Genomic DNA, 15,099 nt, shown 5'->3' on the forward strand with positions numbered 1-15,099 from the left:
TTTACTTCTGACACCCCCACTCTACTGAAAAGTCTCTGTGGAAATATTTTCCTGATTTCACGTTGGAGGTAGGAGGGTGGCTGTTCACGGGCTAGTCACAAAGCTGTTTATCATTCTCCAGGCCATTGGTCCAAGGGCATATTCCAAGGACAGTATAGGACACATAGGCTGTGCCTGTCACTTTTTAAGTCACCGTACTTCGAGCCATTAAGAGACTAATTACACTACCAAGACTCTATCACTCCTACAAAAGAGTTACCTTTATTTGACCAGAGAATCTCTCTGCTCATATTCAGCTGATGCAAGGTCAAGAACAAACACACTGAGGAAGTCAGAGTTGCTTTATTTTTCTTGTGAGCAGGTCAAATAAAACACTGCTGATGCTCCATTTATCTGGAGCGACAAGCAAACACTTGGCAGCGGTGGAAAGCATACACTGGAATCTGGCACCAGGCTCCTAGCACAGCTGTCAGCCTGCTGACTAATCACTTCATCCCCACGGTAATGCTGCTCCAGGTCTGTTGGACCCTTTCATCTCAGATACCCCGGCACACGCTCCTCCTGATAGAGCTATTTATATAGAGATGTCACTGTTAATTGTTATGTGGCATTTTATTTTCGGGCGGCTTTTTTAGCCAGAGGTTTTTTCAGTGGTTTTCTCTTTCTTACCATATTCCTTCAAGCTGGGAACTGTGATTCTGCTGCTTCCAGTGTCAACCAAGCCTTAAGTAGATACCCCCTTGCCAGACTGAATTTTCTTGAGGGTTTTTTGTATGCGTGTGTGCATGAGTTTCATGGCTTGTTTTTCTAAACAGCCTTTCCTGTACATTTTTCTTTTTCCTTTGATGACTACTTTGGCAATTAAACTGCAATCGCACAGGACACACCTGACTCTCTGAAGAGACCTGATTTACCTTAGGTTTGCATTATTGGATGGTACTTGTAGTCTTGTCAGCACAAACTATTTAAGCAACACCCAAGGACAGTGTTAAAATATAGGTGGAGTCTATGAACTCTGTTCTTGGCAGCTGTGCTTTATTAGTTGTGCTGTGCAAAGGTGGTGCGGCTAAGGTAATGCAGTGCTTTCACAGAAGCATTATATATTGTGACAAGCCGAACAACCTCCAGGACTCTCACTCATCATGACTCCCATTTCATACCTCATCCATTATAGGAATGAGGTATGAAAACATTTCTCTGTTTCCTAAAGATATTAACAGGCTCCTGGGAAATCGTTTACCTGGAGAAAGGGAAGTGCCCAGCCTCATTTTTTTGCGTTCAGGCCCAAACAGCCGACCATAGCAAGGCTAGCTGCTTTTTCTTGTTAGTGAACAATAGGTTTTGACAATTGTAACTGTAAAGAACTCAGACAGTTAATTGGTTTCATGCTCTCGGTTAGCAAAGGTACAAAAACATAAATTTGTGTCACTTCCGTACTCTGTTCAGGACAAGGATATCCAAGTGCTTTTTAAAGAATAACAAAAGATGTCTTCTAACACACTGCAGGTGGGCAAGTTCGGTCATCCCCGTGTATGACGGGGATGGTGACCGGAGCCCTGGAAGGGTTCACTGATTTGGTCATTCAGACTCGACATGGCAGAGCTAAAACTAGAGCAGAGGCTCCTTATACTCAACGTTTGTACGTTAAATGCAGAACCAGCCTTTGTATTCTAAACCAAGGAGGTACCTGGCCGTCCTCAAGCAGGTGCATTTTCTAGAGTTTATGGTATCATCTCCCTTCTGTCAGCATGATTTTGGCCTGAAACTAATGGATGACATCCACATTCATTATGTAGGCTATCCTTATGGCACTATTTCCTGGCATTCCACAGTTGCCTCAGAAAATAGCCCCATATGTTCTGTTACAATATTGGGATGGCCTGATCTGCAAGTCCAGGATAGTCCCCATTGGTAGGCATACCTTAGATGTCTTTGCTGAAACAGAATTTGAAGAATACACAGGGCCAGCAGCAGCAAGAAGTGGGCATTTCTGTTGCCTCTGTGATTCATTCACAATTATCGACACAGGAATTCCCTACTGTGTGCATGGGAGACGTGCAATGTCTTCAGTGCCAGGCAGCAGAGATAATTATACAGATCTTGGCACAATGTTCTCAGTTTGTGCTTTGAGGAAACACCACATGGAATTTGCTTCTCGCAACAAAGGGATAAAGAATTTTCCGTAGAAGACCTTCGCTGGGTTTCAGGTTGGCTTCAAGGGAAGAAGGAAGTGGCGTTTCAGATACTTTAATCTGGAATAAAAATAGGGACTCTGCCAACAGAGCCCTTTTAAATAGTGGAATATGTTTTCATCGATGAGTTTGAAATATCATTTCAGAGTCTTGGTCAGATTTACTGTTTGATTTAAATCAGTGTAGCCTAATTGAAGTCAATGGAGCTATGACAGTTTATACCAGCCAAGGGACTGGTGTCTGTTTCAGAGTATTGTTTTCCCACAACTGGCCTTGATCTTCCAGGCAGTGATAGATTTTCTGGGTATTTCAAATACTGTAAGTATTCATACAGCCCTTCTTAGGATTTTCTCCCATGTTTGTGACATCTACAAACTCACATTGCTTTCTCCGTGTTTACCTCTCGATGTTGACAATGGGATCCCTAACAGCATCATCTCTTTATTCAAGTCAGCTCTTCGCACTAATTCCCCTTTCCTATGGAGAGTCTGGGCCACTTGGTAGTTGCACAGTGCTTGGTGGATGGTACTGTAGGGTGAGATTTAGAAGAAAAATAGTTTAGATGGTCACATCTATGCAGATGATAGTGGCTAAATATTGTCTCATCTCCGGACACGAAAACAAATACAGCAGATAGATAGTGTCTGGTCATGTTACTGAGCTCTTTGATAAGAAGGATTTGGATACAATTCTTGAAAAGTGAAATTACACAGACTGACTGTACTCCAAAATATGAAGCATGAGCATTTGCATAGCCTTTGTTGTGCCTGGAAGAGTATTTCAGAGGCTCATTCTAATATGTTTTCTTGGCACAGTCTTTTCTTCAAGGCCTGACTCTCCCTTGCCATGCATTCTTGATAATTATTCATACCTGTGTAAAGTAGGTATAAAGTGCCTTCAGATTGTAACGCAGTGAAGAACTGGGGTCACAAATTCTTCACTACTGGAGGGATTTTTCTCTTTGGAATCCTTTTAACATTGTTACCAAATACTTGCAGTTTGGTTAAGAACTGCATCTGTTTTACTTGTACCTTGATGAGACATCCATGCTGTCTGTCTTTGAAACATAGAGACTGAATTCCTGCAATGCAGCATATGCTTAGCTGCCTGGGAACTTCTTGTGGCCAGCGCTGAATGCCATGATGTCTTATCATGGAAAGCAGTGCAGCTGTAAGCAGCAGCTTAATATGAAGCATGGATAGGACCCAGATCCAGCATGATTAACCTCAAAAGGCCTCCAGAGGGCCATTGAGGCAATCTGATTTGGGAATCTCTCCCCACTGACGGAATAGAAAATGTCTGCCCGTTCCCCCACAGGTGTTTGAACCACCTTGGTGCTGTTCAAAGGCTGACAGTGGCCATGTAGTCTGGTGGAACTAGTAACTGGTCCCACCAATAGCTAACCTCTCAGGCTTCTCCAGGGAGTGAGGTGACTCCACCTCTCAACTTGGATCACAAATTAGTTGGAGCAGGGAAGAAGTATTAATCTCCCCAAATCACTTTGTTTCTGAACCTGCACATCTGAGAAAAAAATGAGGCTATAAGGTATCTAGCAGTTTTTCAGAGAAGGGTGACTTGTCCACTAGGCGGTGCAGGAAAATGGGTTGTTGGAGACTTGTACGGTGTTTAGGTGCCCAAGTCCCATGTAGCCAGGATGATGAGAGGTATCTGATCAGAAACTTCAGATGTGTATTGGTTATTAAGTGATCTTATTACTGAACTTCTGTCAATTTTACAAGGTATTTATGCTTTCTCTTAAGTCAGATAACGCAGGTTCTGATTGAGGGCTTTTGTCTTGGTTTCAGCTGGGAAAGAGATAATTTTCGTTCTAGTGATTGCTGTGAAAGGAATGTCAATAATCCATATTGTTTTAGTTGTTGCTAGGCGTTGTTTATACTTTTCAAGGACTCTTTTCAGCTTCCCATAGAAGGTGAGAAGAAGCATAGACAGAACAATGGAATGGCCAATGGAGCATTCCATACCATAGACATCATGCTCAGTATATAAATGGGGGTTGGCCGGGGGGAAAATCCACCATCACTGCTCAGGAAGGTACCAATTCACTGCATGGTGAGAGTGACTTGTGTCATTATTATTATTGTTATTGTTATTTTCCTTTTCTGTTGTTCTATTAAACTGCGTTTATCTTAACTCTCACGTTTTATCCTTTCCCCTCCTTTTCTCCCTCTTCTCCATGCCCGTCTGGAGGAAGGGGGAGAACTGCACATGATCCTAGTTGCTGGCTGGGGTTAAACAGCTTTAAAGAAAAGTGGTTCTTACCCAAATTGTCGTATAATTGCTTAAAATAAAAATATAATTTCGATGATGTAGAAATTAATTCTGGGGCATAAGCCAGTAGCAAAATATGCATGAATGTTATGTGCCACAGTCATTAAAATGTAAATCGGTCATTTATTTTGACTGCATGATCTTGCTTACATTCTTTAGAAAGAACAGTCCAAAATGGAAGTCACCAATTTAAAATAATGGTTGTTTTTTTAATAAGACCGTACGAAGAAACGTGTAACTGTTTTCACCCTGGTCACTGTAATATAATGAGTAACCTTATAAGAATATGCTATATTTAAAAATGGAAAAGGTAGAAGGGGGACAGGAGACTTCAATGGTATCAGCATAAATGAGAAAATATTGTAATGTTAAATTTTTGTAGTATATTGGCTACCATTAGAGCAGCAAACATAGATTTCCAGATGTTTGTGAAGAGTCCAACAGTTATATTTTATATCTATGGCTGTAGTAACAATTTCTATTCAGCAGCCTAGAAAAACATTTCCTGTCACAACAGGAAAGAAATATTACTGTGGGTTTTTTTTCTCCCTCATCCCCTATATAGCAATTCTGAATACTTCAGTCAATGCCAAACAAAAATGATGGTTTAAAAATTAAAACCACAGTCACTAGGGGTAGGACATAAATGTGCAGATGTTTTGTGATGTTGAAGAACTTTTCAGGCAACAGTCACAATGCTGTTGTGGAGACGACTGGAAATCCATCAGAGTCGGACAGTGTCAAAAGCATTCCCTAAGCTACACTGTCAGAAAAGGCAGTTACCTTTTCATATTCCCTTAAGAAAAAAAAAGAAGAAAAAAAAAACCAAACCCAGAAAACATTCCCACAATGGCCTTTATATAGCTCTCACTATTTTATTAGCAAGGGTTTGGCAGTAATCTGTTAATATAAGTGAGCAACTTCTATCTAGAGTTTACTGGGGAACAAGTGGAAAACTGCATTGTCCCAAAGCAATGCACAAAACATCAATTTTCCTTCTCCGGGAAGGAAACCTTTTACAAGCATATAAGCTGTTTCTGTTTCAGGCACCTCCGTGCCTTAATGCTGTTATACAAATAGTGGCCTGAAAATCTTGTATTTGCCACACCTACCTGGCTGCACAAAGAGACATCGCGAATAACAGCAAAAATAGCAGAGGGTGAGTTTTTGAAGTCGCTTATTGTAATTGGTACATTTAGTGCCCGTACATGATGATGGACCTCTTGCCTCCCAAGAGCTGGCAGACACTTCTGCGAACGCACGTGTAGCGCCGAGCCGTCCTGCCGGAGCATGAGCTTTTACTGTTGCCTCTCTCTGCCGCCTTATGGTTACAAGGATGGAAATAAAGGCCAAAATTATAAATGGCTGTCAGCCCCTCCATTTCCTGCCTATTTCATTTGCTTTAATTAGTAAGGTGAGATCACAGGTGAGGTTTTCTGCACTGCCTTGCCCTGCTGTGCCCTGAAGGGTGCAGAAAGCTCTCCAACAGTGGCACAATTCCCCAGGCAACCAGAAACTCCCTGGAGCAAGAAAGCCATGGACATCTGTGCAGCTTCCTAGTGAAAGGCAAGGGGTATATCTCTAAGTAAAGGCAATGTGGTGGGAGTACCGGCTTGTGCAAGACAGGTGGTCCAGTGGGGAAAGGTTGGCATATGTTAGGGGAGGCGGGGATGGGGCGAAGAAGTGTGTGGCCATCGGGAATCATGGAGTTGAAACTGCATCTCTGGTGGCCTGGCCTCTTTTCAAAGCCCCAGAAATTGCCTGTCGTATGTGGCTCGTGTCAGGTACCAGTTTTCCAGAATGAAATGCACCATTAGCAGGTAAAGACAATTCATTAGGTGCAACACAGCAGAACTGTAATTAATTATTAGATATTTCTCACAGAATGCACCTCCAAGATCACATTGCATTAGCCACAATATTGGACTGATGGAGCATAAACAAGGGTAATGATAAACACCGGTGAACGGAGTTGGGAAGAGATGGTTATTAGGGTACTGGTGTGTTTCATGTGGGGTTTATTTAACAGTCTCATTAATGATCTGGAAAAGGAAGTGAATAACCGTTTAATTAAGTTTGCATTTGATACTAAATTAGAAGTTGCTGCAGACACCTCTGAGGGCAGAGAAATAAATCAAAAGGAGCTAGAAGCATGTGTGGTGCAGAAGAAAATGAGATCTGGTGTGAAGAAAAAAAGCAAGCTAATCTCTCTGGAAGGAAATAATATAAAACGTAGCTATCAGTGGAGGAATTCTGGAGAAAGCAGTGTTGAAAGAGATGTAGGAGTGTTAATGGACTATATATTCCATCACAGCTCGGGTATATGTTTACAGAAGCAACGCATCAAGGAGCAGGAAGGTAATAGCCCTTCATTGTAGGGCTCTAGTGAGAACCCATCTATAATGCTGCACTCTGTTTTGGGCATCCTGTTATCAGAGAGATATAGACAAATTGGAATGAGTTCAGAAAAGAGCCATAAAAATGATCCCATATCCCTGGAGATAATGACTTATGAAGAAAGATCAGAAGAAGTAAATGTGTAAGGCCTTGTCTGAAAGATGACTGAAGTAGGGCAGGAAAACAGCCTTCAAATATGTGAAAGCAAAAAGGGAGGAGGATAATTTATCATAGTAACTATTAGTAATAGGATGAAATAATAAGTAACAACAATAAATTCAAAAAGGGCAACTTCAGGTTGAATGTAGGGAGAAATTTCTGACAGTGGAATTTGGGTTAGTTTGCAGAGAAGTTTCCCAGGGGTAAAAGTAAAAGCTGCATTCAACTCATTTAAAATCAAATTGGACAACTCACTAGAAAATGCACCCTGCTATGGGGAACAATCTTCCATCGCCTGGGGAATAAGCTGGATGACTTAATAGGACATTTCACACTCGAGTCTTTATGACTGTGATATTTTTAATATGCATGGTCAACTGTTTCAGGAAAGTATACATTTCTTCTGCTGTCAGGCCTGGTAATACAAACACTCGCATGCCAACATAACTTTTAAGAAGGCAAGTAGCTCTGCTGACAGCACTGCACTGCTGACATGCAAAAACACAAGCCTGAGCTCTTCAAGTTTTTGTAGGATCAGAGTCTTAGATCTTGCAGTTGTCAATATCGAGATGGTATATACAGGTAACCACATCATTTACGGGTAGGTGAAGAAGTGTGCAGAACAAAAGATGGGGGTTGGAAGCTCCAGCGAGGATGTATTATTATTGTTATTATTATCGCTATTGCTATTACTACTTATAAATGACTGGTAGCATGTGTGGAGTTCAACTCTGTTTCTTAACTGTTCACCTTTTTCGTCTCCTGCTTTCACCTTTGTGCAGAGCATTCATTAGACTGTGTAAGACTGCTTTTTATACTCTGTTTTTTAGCGTTCGATATTTTAATATACCCTAAAATGCCTGTTGAATGAGAAAAGAGACAAGCTGAAATGAAAACCTGACCCTCCCTCAGATCAAGAAGAGATGGGAAAGGCTATGGATTTAAATGGATATGAGGGTAACCCCATATTTTCCTCCCGGTTATAATAATGTAATGTTGAATTCACTTCACCATTCATTAGCGGCAGAGACAAGCTCATGGGCATTCAGATAGGTATGCTCCCTAAAACACCATGGTTTTCAAATGTGGGGGTTTTTTATGTTCTTGTTTTCTTCTCTTCCCTCCCCTCTCTCCACTGGGCTATCCGTGGGGCTGGCAGCCTGGTGGTGCCACAGTCCAACACCCGAGCCTCGGGACTCTCCAGCAAGGGGTCGAGCAGCAGCAGCTCCAGTGAATCAGAGACCAGCTCAGAGTCTGACTCAGAGAGCGAGAGCAGCTCCAGCGAGAGTGACGGCAGCAAACCCTCACATTACTCCAGCCCAGAGGTAAGGGCTTCTGCTCTTTATGGTTTAGGGCAGCAATCCGTTATTACACCCACTCAGACCTTTTTCCAGCCAAGCCAACACAAGGAGGCTGTGGGGAGATGCACAAAAAAAAAAAAAAAAAAAAAGGAAGAGAAGGGCCCAGGGATCCTCCTCTTGGCATGCCGTGAAACGCAAGTGGCAGGGGATCCTGGGGCAGATTAAAGCATTTGAAACAAGAATGAAGAAAGAAATAACCCTGTGACATTTTCCTCAAATTGGAGATGAGTGGAGCGCCTTGCAAGGCTCACAGCTTGCTTGAAGTTTTATGTGAGACTGCCTCCATAGCAATGGCTTGCTTAGCATGTAAGTCCTAATGTGGGCTCCCAGCACTGCAAGGGAACTAAAGGCTTCTCTACACAGGGGAGCTATTATAAAATCAGTTTGAGGGTGGATTTTTAAGCAAAACAGTTGTTTCTCACTCACACACTTCCCTCACCTCACTCTCTAAGTGAATTAGTGTCTGCTACTGCTGCCTTTGTGTGATTTCTTTTAATCCACCTCCAAAGTGGACTAAACTGAATTACTCATGGTGAAAAACGTTAAGCCCAAGCTTGTCATCTGGAAAGCTAGTACTGAAAATTTCCCCATGTAGACAAGCCCTAGCCAAATTACAATGAAGCTGCCAGTGCTATGCTACCTTCTGCTTTCACCTCTGCAGAGTGCTCGACACGACAAGGCTGCTTTCTCTGCTCTGCTTTTCTACCAGGATTGACGTTTTTACATGTTTTGGTCAATACACAGCTTTAGTATAAAACCACGAACTCCACAGCCACATCACACACATTAATGTATGTAAAAATATTCAAAAATCTAGTGGCAAGATTGTAAATACACATGAAATACAGTCAGTGTATTTTCCTACTCGACATAAAGCATCCAATCATCAGACTCCTCCCCCCAAAAACTATGCCTCACCTATTCTCTCACCCTGAAAAATTATACTGAAGCAAGACTTTCCTCATCTTTTGCTCAGTTATTTGGGGCCATGTTTTCTATCAGGCAAAATGCAGCACTCGCAGAAACATCCTTAATATATTTTTCTCAGGTTCTGTCACTTTTGTTCCTTATTTAACACTTCTCTTCCTTTCTGTCTTTCCTTCACAGTACTTTCAGATCCATTTCCAGTTAATTTTCCTCTCACTTTGGCCCTCCCCTAAATCTCTCTCTCTGGATCTCTTTCCTTTCATCTCTATTCTCTTCCTACCAGTCTCTTCCAGTCTCTCTTTCCCTGTTGCCCTCACTGCACTACCCCGTGTCTTATTTCCCATTCCAAGCTCTCTCATCTGACCCGTTAAGACCTTGTTCTTTCTCTGCCTAGTTCCCCGCTGAAATTAGTGCTGAGATCTCACGTTCGGTCTCTCCTCTCCCTGCGGGATCTTAGAAGGTGGAAGAAAAGGGATTAAGAGAGAGAAGGAACCATTGTTGTGGGGAAGGAACTATGAGGAGAAGCATAGTACCCAGGAAGGGGGGAATATCTACTATCCAGGCAGATAACCCATGCTGCTTGGACCTGAGAGCAGCGATTCCTCAGGGAATGCAGGAAGTTAATTAACTGAGGCAGGTCATGGATTTCATGAAGCCAAGCAAGGGGCTGAGACTCAGGGAAACATGGAGGATGTCCCTCCTCTTAAGCATTTTATATATATCCTCTTGAGATCTGTGGAGCTCCTTTTGTACAGAGCCTGAGTGATCAGTGATCATTGTCATGAAGCAGCTGTACCGCTCCAACAGATTGCTTGTCTCTTTGCATTATATTTGTGTGGTTTGCCTTCTAGGACATGCTGTATGAGACATGCTTATACAAAAATGTAAATGACTTAAAAAACGTGATGGCTGCAGTGGTTTTCATAGGTCATGCCTTGATGGGATATGGGAGAGGCCACACATGGATAGGGACAGGGTGTCCCAGGGAAGCAGGTTACCTGTGCTTTCCCTGCCCCACTGTATGACTGATGGCACCAGTTCAAAACATGTCTATATGATGTCTCTGACTGGAAGTCCGGTCTGCTTTGTATTAATACTTTAACTTACATTTATGCACCCAGTGAAGCCATTTTTCTAAAGTATATGCCATGTTCTTTACCCAGTAAATGGAGAGAGACAGCTTATTGGAAGCTCTTTAAAGGGAGAACCTGTACACCTAAATTTAAGTAGTGAACTCAATTCCAGTCCTAGTCTTAAAATAAATTTCATCTATTGGATAAAATAAAAGAAGCAAATAAATCTCTGCTTTTGCTTTAGCATAAACTGATAAATTCAGGTACAATGAATTTGAGTACTCCAGCACAATGCTCAGCAGGATATCCATATTTCCGGGTTGGGAGTAACTTAATGTGGAAAACTGCAGACCATTATGAAGCCTTCATTTATTTTTTTTTTCGATAATCTGAAATACTATATGCATATACTCAAAGATTTTTATTTCTAGGACAGTGTGCCTTCTGCATTTGAGATTATATAGAAATTCAATTGCTGTTTCATTTCTTCTGTATTTTTTTCCTCATTTCATTTTGAAATCTTTGTGTTGTTCTCAGGTGTCTAAATACAGTTTCTTAAGAGTGTAAAAGCAGCTCATAGTAAAGCATACATATAAAATAGATTAGATGAATTGCACCCTAAAAGTGCCTGTTTCTTTCCATTGACTGTTTAGAGCCTGTAGTGACTAGCTCAGCTGTCTACACTTTATGTCTGCAGTAAACTAAGAAAAATGGCTGAGCTAGAACAGGAGACAACATTCAGACTGATTTCAGTGAGGTGGACAAATTAAGGTGCCTCAGACTTTAATGCGAGTAGTTACAGTTTTGTGGACTGCCAAACCTGAAATTATGAACAAGGGACTGAGGCTTCTATCTCCTGGTTCTTTGCTGAAGTCATGAATTCTTTGCATGACCTTAATTAACGTCATAAATGAGGACTCGAAAACAATGACATCTTGTCCTTGCAATTATTTCAGATGGTAGAAAAAAACCTTGGGTGTCAAGTCCATAGAAAGAGCTACATTTCACAAAGAATTTGGTTGGTTTGTTCTTTGTTCCATCGAATTATCCTGCAGACCTTTAATAAGGCTGAATCTGGTTAGACAACTGGGAATTCCCACTGTGCAGGGAGGACTAGAGGAAAGAATGGGCAGGAAGGAAGCGGAGAAGCCATCGCATGGGACAAAGCATCAGTGGCTAGTCAACAGTAAGCAGGCCAGAAGAAAGGTGTTCTGTCCTGGGCCCCGCCAGCCCCACACACCAGATGCAATGTCCTTTACAGCCTCCGCTGTTGGGACTAGTGTGCCACCATTAAAGTTTTTTCCTCTTTTTCAATGATTCACATATACACACGGGAATCTCCAGTTCTGATTTGATAAAGCGCTATTAGCAGTGCTAATAGTAGCAATAAAGTAGTAGTAGTAATAATCATAATAATCGTCATCATCATCATCATCTATGCCTTAAATACAATGAAAAGGCACCACATTTGTATGGGGATTGCCCTGAATGAAATCTTCGATAGCAGGGCAGCACAAGTGAGTTATCATAAGGGTAAATTAGTATGTGGATTTACAATAGGCTGTGTATACTGCAGGGATGACTGATAGCTCAGTCCTACCCCACAGTTGGCTAAGTACATGCACGTTTTATAGACTATCTAATCTCTCAATGAAAGTGGTGTCGTGCTTCAAGTTTACCATAGTATCAGCTGCACCTTCGGTCCCTTTTTTTAATAACAAGAGTAGAGTGATCCCATTACACTTCCATTGTTTAACAGCCCTTCGCCCCAGAAAGTGTTTCTGGGTAATGTTTTGGCAAAGGTTTCTTTTGGCTGCATGCCGCTTGTGGTTGCACTCTGGATGCATGCACTCTGGTCACACTCGTAGCCTTGAAGAAATCTGAGATATATAGATGTGCTGTGTGGGAGTCATCCCACCTAAATTTGGATGCTTGTACTATAGATACCTACATCTGCTCATCACCTCAGCCTCCCCTTTACAGTCGGAGGAGAGGAATAGACGTTTTTAGGGCCCAGCTCATCTGGCCTATTTCAGATATCTATTTCAAGAGGGAACGTTTCACACCCTAGAAGAGTAGTCCACTGACTGAAGAAGGAACTTGTTAAGTAACTCAGATATAGGTGTCTATGTTGTACAGATGAAGCCACCCACAATTTTTAAGGAAGCGTATCGCATCCTTCCGTTTCTTGATGAAGCCTGGAACATGTGTACATCTGTGGTGCGTTGGTCCCTGGAACTATCTTTGTCTGGTGAAGATTCCTGGTTTGGGCTTTCATGCCAAACCCATATTTCATTCCAAGTTAGCTTCACCAGACGACTGTTATTCCTCTTGCTATTGCCCACAGGGGCACCACCAGCTTTACTCCAATTGAAAACTGCCCAGTTCTCTTCAAGGCCTTTCCAAGATAGATACAAAAAACTACAGGATGGAGACCATCAGTCTGGATTTATGTTCATATATATTTCCCTCCTTTCAAGCTGGTGAAAATGTCCCACTTGGAGCAAACCAACTTTTCTTCAATAGAATGGTATGTGACCTGCTCAGGGGGTGGTGTGGATGGAGAAATTAGGGATGTTCTTTTCCTCCCACAAATAATTGCATTTAGGTATGCAAAGTGGATGGGCGAAAACTTTCAAGTGAATTTTCCCAGTCCTCCTCCTTATTACTAGGCCTGCTCTTCTTTCTTGGCTGTGGTGATTTTGTTGTCTTGCAAGGTACCTTGGGTTTTTAAATGATTTCAAAGTACAGTAATTTTTAGTTAGAGCAATCAATTGAATAAATTACTTCCAAAAGTGAATTGGCATCACTCATATACACCAAATCTCAAATATTCCAAAACTGTATTGAGCCCCAAAAATTGTGAGAAACGTTTTTAAATTCTGATTTTTTAAAATTTGGATTCTTTTAATTCACCTTATGGGCTGCAGGCTTTTTACTTTTAGCAGATGCATCTTAAAAGGTTTTCTTAGCAGCCACTTCTTCAGGGTTTTTCAGCAGCCACAAGGATTTGAATTTTTATTTAAATAATCCCCAGATGTGCATCTAAGCCCATGATTCTGAAAGCTGAGGCTTTAAGAAAAAATAACGAGCATCCTGAAACTCCTGACAAAATTAGTAAAGCTGACAATATTGCTGACCATTTTATTAGACTTCATATTTGGTTATTGGTTGGTGGGACTGTAGTTATTCTGCCTTAATAGCAGACATATCACTGTAGGAAAGTACCACGTTGCCAAGTTATGACACTGTAGCAGTTAATCACTGTTTTCTGCTGGTTTACTGTGATCCCTTGAAATCCATATTTTGTGAACCGCTGTTTTCAAGAATTACAAGGTACATAAAGAGACAGAATGGGATGTAATGGAAAAGCTAGAAGTTTTTTTGAACTTCCAAGCTGACCTATACTTATGGGCAGAGGTATATTTTTTTCCCACGTGCTTCTGATGTATGTCCTTCTTATAAATACACCTGAACAGTGGAAAAACTTCCATGTATAGTCAACCTTTTACTATATATCTAGTAAATTCGGTGCACAATGAATGACACCAAACATATTTATCTGTATTTTCAGCAGCAATCAAAAAAATGCTGTTTATTTTCGATAAAGAGTTAAGAGTTGTAAAAATATATCTTCATCCAAGAGAAATACTGCCCATCCATTTTCAAGATTTACAGCTCAGGAAAGAAATTCCTCATGTAAGATATTAGGGAGTATGCTTAAGAAAAAATAAACTTAAGGAAATCCAGCAAACTTCCCACAGGTATTGGCTAACTCGATGATGAGTAAATTAGATGCTTTTGCAAGAAGGAATATTTGTATCATATGAATTCCGATGCCTAACTTTTTTGCTTATTTTAGGAGCCTTTGCTCCATGTAGAGTGAATACAACCCTCAGTGGGTGATTCTGGAAACGCCCTTGGCTATGCAGGAAACCTGTGTCACCCTCAGGCACCTACTTTAAATAAGGAGTTAAGTAAGAGACTCTTTTAAGTTAGAGACTGTGGATATTCTTTCTTGAGCAAACTTTCTTCCAGAGCATTGATGGTTTTCATGTTAGACTCATGACACACTTTTTGGTTATTCATATGCAGTACCTAGTGGATCAGATTTTGGTTCCAGTTAAGGAAATTAAGGGACTTTTCACATTGGCTTCTGCAGGGTTGGATTATGGCTGGCCATCTACCCCGTCATTTATTTCTTGGGGGTTTTTTGCCTTTCCTCTTCATTTTATTACACTCAAATTACCGATAGCAAGAAGCACTAGGAAACGCTTGCACATTGTTCTGAAATAACATTGTCTGAGCTGTGGTTACATTTGAAATCATAATTATCCCACTTCTTCACTGTCCAAACACCATTATGTTTTAGATGCTGTCTTATAACTTGATCATGTTGTGACAGGAACTAAGAGAAAAACTAACAGCGGCACAATACTCACAAAATGAGCACTTGACAATACCACCACAAAACAAATGTTTGTGGGATCTCACAGGATTATAACGTCAATAGCAGACAGATTACATGAACCTCCTGGTTAGCCCTCCAGCTCCCCACTACATGCCTCTCTGCATGCTTTTTAAATGCTATTTGTATTTGTTGCAATGGCACAGGACACAAAATACATATCCCTAGGTTTCCTACTAGCTATCCTGCCTTAGCCGCAGCCGTACCCCTGCCTTGTTTTCCTCCCTTCCTAT

At 41.3% G+C, this 15,099-nt stretch overlaps 1 protein-coding gene across 1 annotated transcript in view; it reads left to right on the top strand.

Moving 5' to 3' along the window:
* AFF3 (ALF transcription elongation factor 3) overlaps window positions 1–15,099 on the top strand; it is a 327,221-nt gene that overhangs the window by 274,283 nt on the left and 37,839 nt on the right. The window contains exon 10 of the mRNA XM_054190585.1: window positions 8,197–8,362. Coding sequence (XP_054046560.1) covers window positions 8,197–8,362 — 166 coding nt within the window. The remainder of the gene's footprint in view (window positions 1–8,196; window positions 8,363–15,099) is intronic.

The sequence above is a fragment of the Rissa tridactyla genome, chromosome 1, assembly GCF_028500815.1.
Source record: "Rissa tridactyla isolate bRisTri1 chromosome 1, bRisTri1.patW.cur.20221130, whole genome shotgun sequence".
In the NCBI taxonomy this organism is placed as follows: Eukaryota; Metazoa; Chordata; class Aves; order Charadriiformes; family Laridae; genus Rissa; species Rissa tridactyla.